Below are 13,193 nucleotides of genomic sequence, written 5' to 3' on the forward strand. Positions count from 1 at the left end.
ACTGCATGTCTTTGGACTGTGGGAGGAAACCGGAGAACCCGGAGGAAACCCACGCAGACACGGGGAGAACATGCAAACTCCACACAGAGAGGACCCTGGTCACCCGGCCGGGGAATCGAACCCAGGCCCTCCTCGCTGTGAGGCGACAGCGCTACCCACCACGCCACCGTGCCGCCCGGGCCGACATCATATGAAACCCTATCTGTGAATGCAGATGAGTGAATACTTTTGGCAATATAGTGTATATAAAATGTCACAGTCACACTGCTTCACCCAACAGCAAGATAAGTGATTTGCTCATGGGGGTGAAGAATGTTGGAAGAGGGTTGTTAGGCTCTAGCCACCATGTTGAAGACTGCCCGAGAATTAATGACTACCACACAGAGGGCTTGGAGTTACCCCCCTGGGACATTTTGGATTTTTTATTCAATGCCCCTCTGGTGCTACCCTGTGCTCTGGAGAGCATGAATGGCAGCTGCCTTGCCTGCCACCAAGGACATTGCAGTAGGCCCATCTGCACCCCAAGTCAGTGCAGTTCAGCTTATGTCTGCACTCTGGTTCCCTGACCATCCGGCAGCCTCAGCATCTCCTGACCAGCCCACAGCATGTGAGTCTCCTGACCTGCTCGTGGCTTTCGAGTCTCCTGACCTGCCCATGGCTTCCAAGTCTCCTCACCTGCTGGCTTCCGAATCTCCTGATCTGCCAGAGGTCTCAGCATCTCCTGACCTGCCTGTAGTCTCTGTGTCTCCAGTCCCTGTTCCTGCCCCCTGGGCCTCTCCAGTCCCTGTTTCTGCACCCCGGCCTCTCTGGCTCCTGTTCCTGTGCCTCAGACCTCTCCAACTCCTGTTCCTTGCCTGTGGGCTGTTCCATTTCCTTCCTAAAAATATTTCAAACTCTGATTAATACACGCTGGTAGTATTTCTAAGACAAGAAAATAGGAAAGAGACAAGGAAATATAGACAACTGAAATATGTAAGATTATTAAGATATCAGAGCACTAGAAACAGCAAGTAAACATTGCCTGATTACATTTATTTCAAGTATTTTAGTAACACCTGTATTAGCCAGCAATATTAAGCACAATGACATTTTATTATTTAGGCATTGTAGCTACATTGGTCGGTGTTTCTCCACACCAAACATGTCAAACCATGTTTTTAGGCAGCTCACTTTGTACACAGGGGAAACATTCATGGTGAAATGGGAATGGTCAAATAGTGTTAAGGCAGTGGAGTGTGACAACACTGAGTAGGATTATTGCTGCTGTTGAGTTTATCCCAAGGAGGATTATGAGACCATGGCCTTTGAAGCGCTTGAGTTCCCACATGCCACACAATATGCTGAAGCCTGTAGAGCTTGATATTCCTGAGCCTCAGCCCACCCACCACTTCCTGACTGTTGCTGAGGCTGCAGTGCTCTCAGGAATGGATGGGGAATATGGCCCAGAAATGGCCGCCTGCCCTGCACGCCCTAGTCTGGTTCTTTCCTCTTCCTCCAGCCTAGACATCTCCACTCTCTCCCTCCTCACTTTCCTGGATGAGCCAGGGTTGCCAAAGCCCTGCCCACTCCCGGCCTCCACCTGTCCCAGAGCCTGGTTTTGTCTTTCCCAGCTGTGGGCCTGGTTCGCAGGGTGGAGGAGGAGGCTCTGGGTAGTGTGGACCTGACAGGGGACGAGGACTTCCCCTGGCCCTCATGGGCACAATCTCCTAATGCATGGCTGCAGAATCTTCTTCTCCTGCAAAAGCCTGCAGGGATAAAGGACTTCTATTACATTGATCACATCACCTGGCATCACAGAGTATGTCAGGAACTCTCTTACAGAGTGCTCTTGGGAGTGCCCTGGAGCTGCTGTCTGGGTTTTCCATGTGCTCTGCAGCTTCCCTGCCTCTCTTCCCCCACCTCCCCTGCTTGGGCCCAACCTCCAGACCTCATCTTACCTTTGACCCTGGTGGCTGTGCTCTAAGGGAGGACTGTGGTGGTGGAGAGATGGAGACCACTCACCCTCACAGATGTCCCACATTCGATGCTCAGCCACATCTCTTCTCCACATGCCCCCACCACCCAATCCAGGCTGGGCAGCCATCTGGCCGATAAGTGCCAAGTCCCAAGGTGCCAATTTTTGGCTTATGTACAGCACAGGGTGATCCTCCCCCTCCACCACCTGGGCCCCAGCCCTCTGTCTGACGCACCGGTCTACAAAACAAAAGGGAGAGCAAAGTCAGGCGAATGCAGCAGTGGTCCCCACAGAGATTTGCCTTAATGTGGTTCACAGACTGTTGGTACTGCTCCATCCACTGGACTGGATCTGGTGCTTCCTTTTTACTGAGATCAGTCAGCAGGCTGGTGACATCCGAATATTTAGAGATGAACCTACGATAATAGCCAGCCAGCCCCAGGAACTGTCACACCTCCTTTTTGGTCTTGGGTCTCGGACAATCGCTGCTGTCTTATCAATTTGGGGACGCACCTGTCCGTGACCCAAGTGCAAGCCCAGATACCATACCTCCATCTGTCGAATCGCACACTTCTTTGGGTTAGCCGCAAGGCCATCCCATCTCAACGATCTCAAAACCGCCCTCAGATGCTGCTGTCAATCATTGCTATATACGATAATGTCATCTAAATAGGCAGTGGCATAAGCACTGTAGGGGCAGAGAACTCTATCCATGAGTCACTGGAACATGGCTGGTGCTCTGAATAATGCAAAAGGGAGGGTGATGCATTGGTGTAACCCAAACAGGATGGAGAAAGCCGTTTTGTCTTCCGATACTGGAGTCAAGAGGATATGCCAGTAGCCCTTAATTAAATCCAGTGTCAAGTAAAAACGAGCAGCACCTAACCAATCGAGCAGTTCATCAATTTGTGGCATTGGATAGGCACAGAATTTAGACACCGCATTGACTTTCCTGTAGTCCACACAGAAACAAACAATCCCGTCAGGCTTGGGAGCAAGCACCATGGGGCTGCTTCAATCACTGTGGCACTCCTCGATTACCCCCATGTTGAGCACGGCCTTAATTTAATCCTGAACCACCTTTTTTGTGCTCAGGCAGATGCTAAAGCCAGCTGCATACAACCTCGCCAGGAGGAGTTTTAATGTGGTGCTCTATGAGATCAGTACGGCCAGGCAGAGTCAAAAACAGGGAGACAGGGAGAGCTGGACCGAGTGTGATTAATTTTGGTTGGGTCCTCTGGCCCCAACTCAGCTCTCTTTGGAACCATGGTAACCAGAGTAACAGGGACCAACTCCCTCCAAAGTTTGATGAGATTGAGGTGGTATACCTGGAGTGCCCCACCTTTGTCTGTTTGTCTGACCTCATAGTCAACTTCTCCCACTCGCCGTGTGACCTCAAAGGGTCCTTGCCACTTGGCGAGGAATTTGGAGCTCGATATTGGGAGTATAACGAGTACCTTGTCTCCCAGTGAAAGCCTACGTAGCCGAGTGCCCATGTTGTAGGTACAGCTCTGACATTCTTAACCCTGGAGCAAATTCTCCTGAGTTAAGTGCCCTAGTACTTGCAGTTTTGCTCTCAGGTCAAGAACGTACTGAATTTCATTTTTGCTGGTTGAAGGTCCCTCCTCCCAGTACTCTTTTAATGACGTCTGGGACACCCCTGGGTCTCCTCGCATACAATAATTCAAAAGGAGAAAACCCCAAGGAGTCTTGCGGGACTTCTCTCCCTGCAAACAACAGGGGTTCTAGCCACTTATCCCAATTTCTAGCATCCTTGTGAATGAACTTTCGAATCATGTTTTTAAGGGTTTGGTTAAAGCATTCGACCAATCTATCCTTTTGGGGGTGGTAAACACTGGTACAATCGATTTAACCCTCAACAATTCGTACAATTCGCGTAAAGTGTGTGACATGAACATTGTGCACTGATCAGTCAGGATCTCTTTCGGGATCCTGACTCAGGAGATTACTTTGAAGAGTGCCTCTGCAACAGTACGTGCTGATATGTTGCAAAGAAGCACCGACTCTGGATATCGCGTTGCCTAATCTACTAAGACCAATACAAAGCGATACCCATGTGAGTTTCAATCCAATGGTCCGACGAGGTCCATAACAATTCTCTCGAAGGGGATCTTGATTAATGGGAGGGGCCACAAAGGCTCTTTTGGCATGGCCGGAGGGTTTACAAGCTGGCCAGTAGAAATGGACCATTAGGCAATTCAGTGTCTTCTCTTGACCCAAGTGTCTTGCCATCGGATTATTATGAGCAGCATGGAATAACTACGGCTTTTTGGTACTAAAAGCTGGGTTGACATTTGTCACTCTGTATAATCTATCTTTAATAAGCGAAAAATGGGGGTATGACAGAGCCCATCTTGGCTCGAGCAACTGACCATCAATAACTTTCACTTCATCATCATGTGACTGCTCCACAGAGAAATCCCCAAGGGGAACCAGGAGGGTAACCCTGGGAGGTGTGGCCACATTGTCAGGTTCAGCCCCACCCCCTGAGGCCCCATCTCCCACCTCCCTTTACTCAGGAGCTGTCAGGGACAGACATGGAAGCCCACCTGCCTCGAGCATGCACATAATTTTCATGCCCCCTTCCTTATAGTACTGCGGGACCCATCATCTAACGAAGTTTTCACTAACCCACCGAACTGCGGCCAATTTGTCCCCAAAATCATAAGATGGGTAAGGCAAGGACTAACAGCCCCCTTCATGCTATGCCTTTTCCCCCAAAATTGTGTACATCCCCGTGGAGGCATTGCAACTTCACCCTACATGCCCTCCAATGTCATGTGTCCTGAATCAAGCATTGGCGAATCATGGTTTGATTACACCCAGAATCAAAGAAGGCTTGATATGTACCCCCTTGAATATTCACGTATGTGGTACGCTCCAGCCTGATTAGGGGAGGTCGGAGGCAATGTGGGGACCCAGACCAATGTCCCGACCTCCATGTGGTGACACAGATCCTGGAAGTGTCTGGGCTCCCCACAGTGCCAACAGAGAGCGAGGTAAGAATTTGGGGACTAGATGTCACACTGACATCTTCATGAGTAGACACAGCCTCAGTGACAAGTTTGCAAGTAGGTGGGAACTGGGTGGCAGAGCTCAGTACTTGTGTCCCACATTTGTGCCTCTCGTGGCTCTCACCCATTTGGCAATGTTTTTGATTCATGCCTTCCCACTGGCTCTTATGGCAGTCATCAATGACGGGTGCATGGCACAGTTATGTCATCAGCTCTAGTGGTGTATCCATGGGCAACCACAAAGTTTAACTGGCCCAAGCAGGATTCTGTATATATATATATATATATATATATATATATATATATATATATATATATATATATATTTTTTTTTTTTTTTTTTTTTTCTAGGTTTTACCAATGTCTATAGACATTTCATTGGTAATTTTAACAATATTGCTGCACCCTTTGCTCTATTGAAAGGATTTCAGACTATTAAGACTTGTCAATCAAGTGTATAAATATCTTGGCATACCTGAGGACATTCTTTGTTATCAGGGTTCCCAATTTACATATCAAGTGTGGGCAACACATTGGTGTATGTGTAATTTTGACATCAGGATATTACTCCCAATCCAGTGGACAGTGTAAGAGGGTGAACCAAGAGTTTGGAAAAGTTTTGAGAATTTTGTCATAACAACAAATTGACTGAATTGCCCAAAATACTTTAATTAGTTTGACGACTGGTATCACTCCCTCTCAATGTTGTTCAGGCTTTCAATCTCCAGTGGCAATTGTCCAATCTTGGACTGCTATGGTTTCTGATGTCCCTGCAGTGGATGCATGGATGCAACACAATGAAAAAGTTTGGGAAGACACTAATCAATGCATTAAGGCAGCTGTGCACAGACATAAGGGGCAGGCCAATCATCATTAGGGAGAGATTCCCCAGCCTGAAGATCAGGTTTGGCTTTCCACTAGAGACTTTAGGTTTGCAAAGGGGAGCAGGCAGCTTATATGTTGGCCATTTAAGATTCTCAAGAAAATCAATGCTGTAACATGATTGCCTGATTTGACTTCATGATATTGGGTTTCTCAATATTTTCATGTCTCCCTTCTTAAGCCAGCTGTTCCAGATCCATTAGATGAGGCCAAGCCTGATGTCTCACCGCCCTTAGGATGGTGATGGACAGAGTCCCAGTGTATGCTATTTAACAGTTACTGGACTCAAGAAGCAGCAGAGGTGTTCTGCAATATCTCACAAACTGAGAAGGATACGGACCAGAGGAATAGTTCTGGATCTCCTGGATTCAGGATTGTTGGCTAATTTTCACAATCAGCGCCCAGAGCGGCCTGCTTCTTGCCCTAGAGGTTTGACTAGGAGGGATAGTTCTGGTCCTGATTCTGGTTGGCTCCATAATCATCCGGAGAATGCCCCATCGGTCCAGTGCGACAATAGCTCCAGGGTTGCTCCTGTTCCTTCCTCTGGTTGCATGTGTGATGGTTGTTGCAGTTGTCCTCATTCCGCAGCTGTCTCAGACTCCTTGGGGGGTACTGTCACGAATCCCTCAGACCCTACATCCTTCCAAAAACAATGTTTTTCCCGTGGATTTAGACATCACCTTTTACCTTCTCCCTTTTGTATTTGTCTGCTTGAATTAATGCTTGTTATATGTTGTCTCTGCTCTTTTCTGGTTCTGAACCATGCCTGTTTCTCAACAATGTCTGTAGATTATTCTCACAACAGTGTAATTTCTTTAAGTGAGAGTGTCTGACTGAATCTGCCTCAGTTTATTTGAAATATAGTTTGGAAAACTAAACACAATTTAGTTATATTCAGAGGACAGTAAATTTATACTGCTATACAAGCTGCACACTGACTAAGTTATATCCAAATTTCATTTCTATAGCACTGTCCCATGAAAAGATAGAACAAAATATTTGCAGAAATGTGAGCGGTGTACTCACTTTTGTGAGATACTGTATCAGCTGATGATGAAGATGAGAGAGGCTGGTCCTTCTACATCTTCGCCCTCTGGTGAGCACATCTATGGACCCTGTCCAGTGTGCCTATCAACCTGGCATTGGAGTGGACGATGCAGCAATCTACCTTCTACACATCTCTTTCTCGCTGAAGAAGAGTGCCTGGGAGCACTGTGAGAATCATACTCTTTGATTTCTTCAGCACCACAGAGCCTAAACTCCTGAGGGACGAGCTGGAGAACACATGGGTGGATCACCACCTATACAATTGGATTCTGGACTATCTCACCAACAGACCACAGTATGGGATGGTATGTGTGTATGACACAGGGGCCTCGCAGGGAAAAGTCCTGACACCATTCCTCTTCATACTGTACACTGCAGACTTCATGTACATCTCACCAAATCATCGGACTCATTACAGATGAGGATGACAGAGAGCACAGAAAACTGACCCAGGACTTTGTGGACTGATGTCTGAAGAACCATCTCCTGATCAGTGCAGGGAAAACCAAAGAGATGGTGGTGAATTTTTGCAGACACAGTCACCTCCCTCCACCAGTGAACATTCAGGGAACGGACACTGAGAGAGTGGACTCATAATTACCTGTTTATTTTTACCTCAACAACAGACTGGACTGGTCAGAAAACAAGAGTGCACTTCATAGGAAAGGCCAGAATAGACTCTACCTGCTTAGGAGACTGAAGTCATTTGGAGTGCAGGGGGCACTCCTGAGGACCTTCGGCGACATCATTGTGGCATCAGCCATCTTTTATGGAGTGGTCAGCTGGGGCAGGAGCATCGCAACTGCAGTCAGTATGTGACTTGATAGGACACATTAAGAGGACTATCTCTGTCCTGGAAAGCCTCCTAGACCCAGTGCAGATGGTGGGAGACAGGAGGATGTTAGTCAGACAATCATCCATGCTGGAGAACAGCTCCCACCCCATGCATGAGACTCTGGCAGCACCGGGCAGTTCCTTCAGTGACCAGTTGCTTCACGCCAAGAGTGTGAAGGAGCGTTATCACAGGTCCTTCCTTCCTGCTGCTGTTAGACTGTACAAACAGCACTGCTCCCAGTAGAACTCTCCTCCACCTCACATACTTACAGAACATTAACTGTGGATATCATCACCACTAATTGTGTGCATTATAATGTGCAACAAATTTTAATTGTCTCTATAGTTTAAAGAGTTGATATTGTTAACTCCTCAACATCCCATGTGTAATATACATCAGTACCCTATGTGAAATTCAGGAAAAAGTTGCTACTGTAACACTCAGAATTTCCTTAATTTCATTATGGGACTAATAAAGGGTTATCTTGTCTTGTCTTGTCTTATCTTATTTTATCTTATCTTATCTTATAGTAAATGCATTATATCACAATTTTCTGCATTTCTGTATAAAATTCTGTATTTTTCTTTCTAGGTATCAGCATTGGTTTTTGTTGCTAGCAGAGTCTGAGTTCAAGGGCAGTTTGGACCTTGAACTATTTGTACAAGTTAAGATACATTATCTGAATGGACAAAAAAAGCATACACTTGCCTGCTAAATACCGTAAATGTAAATGCAGGACTTTATGCACTGATACAAATTTGAAACCAAACATCACAAAAATGGACATGACAATTAGATTTCATAGACTGAAAAAAAAGATGCAAATTCTCTGATATCTACATTAATATAATTGTAACATTCCAAACACAGTCAGAAGCTCACAGATAAAACAGTGTTATTAAGATACCCTTATTAGTCCCACAATGGGGAAATTTCACCTCCGCATTTAACCCATCTGTGAAGTGAAACACCACATACACTCTAGTGAGCACACACACACACACTAGGGGGCAGTGAGCACACTTGCCCAGAGCGGTGGGCAGCCCAATCCGCAGCGCTCGGGGAGCAGTTGGGGTTAGGTGTCTTGCTCAAGGACACCTCAGTCATGTGCTGTCGGCTCTGGGGATCGAACCGGCGACCTTCCGGTCACAAGGGTGGATCCCTAACCTCCAGCCCACGACTGCTCCTGTTATGGCGAAAGGCCTGACAGTAATCATTTTTTATTCCAACTGTAATAAATCATTTTTTAAATAAACATTTATGGTTTTAATCACCTGGATGTGTCATTCATAATTTGCATTGTAAGTATATGTGTAATGTTTATTGTGTATAAATCTATGCATCTATGCTTTCATGATTGCTCATTTTGTTGGCTTCATATGTGTGTTTCCATTTTGCTAATTTACCTGTGCTTCTTTAAAGGCCTCCTTTACCATTTACCATAGCTTGTTTTTCACCTTAATGCATAACTTTACTTTCAATTGAATCTAGTTCTCCTGCACTGCATGACATTGGAACATCAGGAGTCCCCTTCCACCACATACTAAACTGGTAGGTGAGTATAGATCCACTTTTTAAAATTTTATAACCAAAAATGTAAAAATGTATAACTGTTAAAGACTGAAACTTTCTTGTTGCTAAAAAAAAAAAAAAGAAATTCAAGAAAAAGGTGAAAATTTTAATTCACAAAATTGTTTTATATGATTTACACATTTAGACATTTGTCTGAAAAAAAAGTTATAAATATAAACTTTGCAATGAATGTAAATGGTAATAAAATGAATTCTGTTCATGAAATTAGTGATATTAGGTTTGAATCAATGTATGAGATTAAGCTCAGCATTTAACTTTTTTTTCTTTTGGCAAAACTATTATTACTGTAAATCTATTTCCAAAATCTCTTTGGAATGCACTGCCTTTTCACTCACTCATAAGCACAGATTACGCTGCATTTAATTGGCTCTTACCCTTTGCAAACAAGTTTCTCTGGTTTGAATCATAAAGCTTCATTTAATGCATTTGAATGAATGTATGTATTTGAATTAAAGCAGCACTTATGAGAGCCAACCATGTCACACAGACAGTTATTAATCTGTTAATCAAGACCTTCATGAGTTGAAAATGTGCCGTGCAGGTTGACAACAGGATTGAAGCTCCGAAGCACAGCTGTAAAAGTGTAAATACAATAAAAATTGTTCTGTGTAGTAACAGTAAAGAAAAAGACTAATTGAAGACTTCGGTTTCCCATGTAAACAAAGAAATAAAAAATGGTGTTAAAAAGATAACACAAAGATGGGACAAACATCAGAGCTGAGGCTGCCAGCTCTTCTTAAAAAGATGATGTGGTGTCAAAGGATATGCAGTTATCAATGCTTGTACATATCAGTAGTTTAAAAACTGTAAACACTGCTTAAGCAGTGTGCAGTACATTTCATATTTATATTTATTGCATTTTGCAGATGTTCTTATGCAGAGCAAAGTTTTAATAATTTTACAGCAGTACTACACTGGAAATAATCATCAAGTTCTGGTGATTTTTAGGGTGTTCTTTATTCTACTCTGATCACAGCTTTGTTTTTGAGGAACTGATCCTGAAGATTTTACCTAATAAAATTATTTTGACTGCTTTTCTAAACCACATGTAGAAGAATGCATATATAACTGGATTACAAGCTGAATTTGAATAAGCAATCCAACGAAAAACATCAAAAAGTTGTGGTGGACCACTGGAACTATAATATGTTATTACGAGTATGTAGATGGAAAATGGTGCCCAAAATGACATAAACGCTCCCATGACAATGGCTAAAGTCTTAGTTGCTTTTCTCTCTTTCTTATTAATAGTAGGCTGACCTCTGGATTTATTTACTTGAGAGAGAGCATTGTGGACTAATCGTGATTGCCTCTGTGCAACAAGATATATTTTCAGATATATGCTTAGCATGACAATGATGGGAAGGTAAAAAGAAGCCAATGAAAGCGCTAAATGTATCATGGGCTCCATCACCACCACACAGGCTCCCTCACAAAACACATCACTGTTAGCCTCTATGTCTTGAACACTTAGCTCAGGAAATATAAATCCCCCAGCAACAGCAACACTCCAACATACAGTGATCATGAACAGAGCAGTATTAGGGGTCATTTTACTGTGGTACATTAGGGGGTGACATACTGCATAATATCGCTCAACAGAGATAAATACAAGGTTTAACAGGGAGGCATTACACAACATAAAGTTAAGGCTGGTGTGTATTTTACAAAATAAAGTCCCAAAATACCAGCAAGTCTCCACAGAGCGTATCATGCTGGCAGGCATCACAGCCCCTCCTACAAGCAGGTCAGCTACAGCCAGAGACAGAGTGAGGTAGTTAGTTGGTGTGTGCAGCTGCTTGAAATGAGTTATGGCTATGATCACCACAAGATTTCCAAACAATGTAAGAAGTACAATAACACTAATGACAAAATAAGACACAATTCTCACAGCCAGTGGATAGACATTCTGCTGACAAGAGTTAGGATGATGTTCAAAACAAAGAGAAGTGTTTCCCATGTTCCCATTTTGACTTAGAGTAACATCCATCATGCTTTTCCTTCTTCTGTAAAGAAATTTCATAACTATAAATAATGACTAAAAAATCAATTCTTTATGACAACCATAAAAGAAAAAACCCAAATGATTTGCTATAAATAATATGCAAATATTTTTATACTTTTGAAATATTTTCTAAATGTTGCTCCTTCTTGAGAAATTCAAACTCATAAATGGTTTAGCAAGTATACTATTTAAGAATGCTACAATTAAGAATTGAACAAAAACAGTATGCCTTTTATTTTAAGTTTAACCTCTGCCTGTCGAGATGATTGGGCAAAGGCAGCACTGACAAACAAGAAGCATTTATTTATATGCTTACAAGCTTGTATCAGGAGCATCCTCATGCTAAATCACTCCCCTTTTCTGATCCCTTGATACCTGATAGAAACCAAACCATTAATCAAAGTAAGTTCAACACTAATTTACTTACTTTTTTGGTGGAATCTTTGTGAGATCTGAAATTAGTTATCTTGGTGTGCCTGGGAATCAGTATTAGTCAATAATTCAAGCAGAAGTGAGTCAAAGGATGATGCAAACTCTATTTGCATTTGCTAATTTACTACTAATTGGCTATTATTGGTCATTTTTCAACCTTATCCAAAAATTTGGGATTTAATGTGGTCTCATTTTTAAGAAAGGCATGGTAAAGCACATTTCTTTGTTCGGCACGATTGCTCATTTTGTTGATTTTGTGTGTGCGTTTCTATTTTGTTAATTTATTTGTGCTCAGCATTCTTAGATTCTTCCTTAAAGGCTAGCTTTAATTTAACCTTAGCCTTTTTCACACCTTAATACATAACTTTGCCTTTAATTCTATTCAGTTCTCCTGCACTGCGTGACACTGCAACATCAAGAGACCCATACCACCACACAATAAATTGGTAGATGATTCTAGATCAATTTTTTATTTTTACTTTACAGCCTAAAATGTAAGCATACATAACTGTTAAAAACTAAAACTTCCATATGGCTAAAAATATTATGTTCATCATGAGAATATCTTGGAAACACGTTAAAAAATATAAATTCTAGAAAATGCTGAAAACAAATTCAGAAAACTGTTTCATATCATTTACTTATTTAGACATTTATTTGAATAAATGTATCTAAATGTAAATTTTGCATTGAATGTAAAATGTTAATACAATTCTGGATGAATTCTGTTTAGGTTTGGATCAAAGTTTGAGTTTGAGATCACAATGAGCTTTTAATTTTTCTTTTTAGCAAAATATTGTTTCTGTAAATCTACTCGCATGACCTAAAGTCTCTCGTTCTTTTCACTAACTCAAACATATTACACTGCCTGTAATGGGCACTTACTCTTTGCAAATAAGTCTGTCAGGCTTAATACATTTGTGTGGTTTATTGAGACATTTCTTAAAGACACTCGAAAACAGCATTTTTGAGTGCCAACCCTATCGTCCAGCTGCACCCACAAAAAGGTTCATGTTTTCCCATACCTGCACAGATAGTTATTAATCTGTTAGTTAATCAAGACCTTCAGGAGCTGAAACTGTACCATGCAGGTTGACAACAGGATTGAAACTCAGAAACACAGATGTAAAGTGTTAATATATTTAAAAAATTATTCTATAAAGAGTAAAAAAAATAAGAATTGAATGAATACATTGAATACTTCTGTCTCTTGTGAATACAGAGAAATAAAAAAAAACAAAGAGGTGTTGAGATACAAGGATTGTATAAATTTGCAACAAACATAGGTCAGATCTGGGGCCTGGTAGCTCTTCTTAAGGAAGATGTGGTGTCAAAGAATATGTAGTTGTCAATGCTTGTACATATCAGTAGTTTAAACAAACTCTAAACACTGCTTAAGCAGCATGCAGT

General features: G+C 42.5%; 1 protein-coding gene across 1 annotated transcript; it reads right to left on the reverse strand.

Moving 5' to 3' along the window:
* Positions 1-10,316: 10,316 nt before the first annotated feature.
* LOC108432857 (trace amine-associated receptor 1-like) lies at positions 10,317-11,306 on the reverse strand. Its single transcript, XM_037537809.1, has 2 exons — positions 11,014-11,306; positions 10,317-10,941 (listed from the first exon to the last, which is right to left on the reverse strand). Exons 1-2 carry the CDS (start codon positions 11,304-11,306, stop codon positions 10,317-10,319), a joined length of 918 nt encoding a protein of 305 aa, XP_037393706.1.
* Between the last annotated feature and the right edge of the window lie 1,887 nt (positions 11,307-13,193).

This window comes from Pygocentrus nattereri, chromosome 4 (genome assembly GCF_015220715.1).
Source record: "Pygocentrus nattereri isolate fPygNat1 chromosome 4, fPygNat1.pri, whole genome shotgun sequence".
NCBI lineage: Eukaryota > Metazoa > Chordata > Actinopteri > Characiformes > Serrasalmidae > Pygocentrus > Pygocentrus nattereri.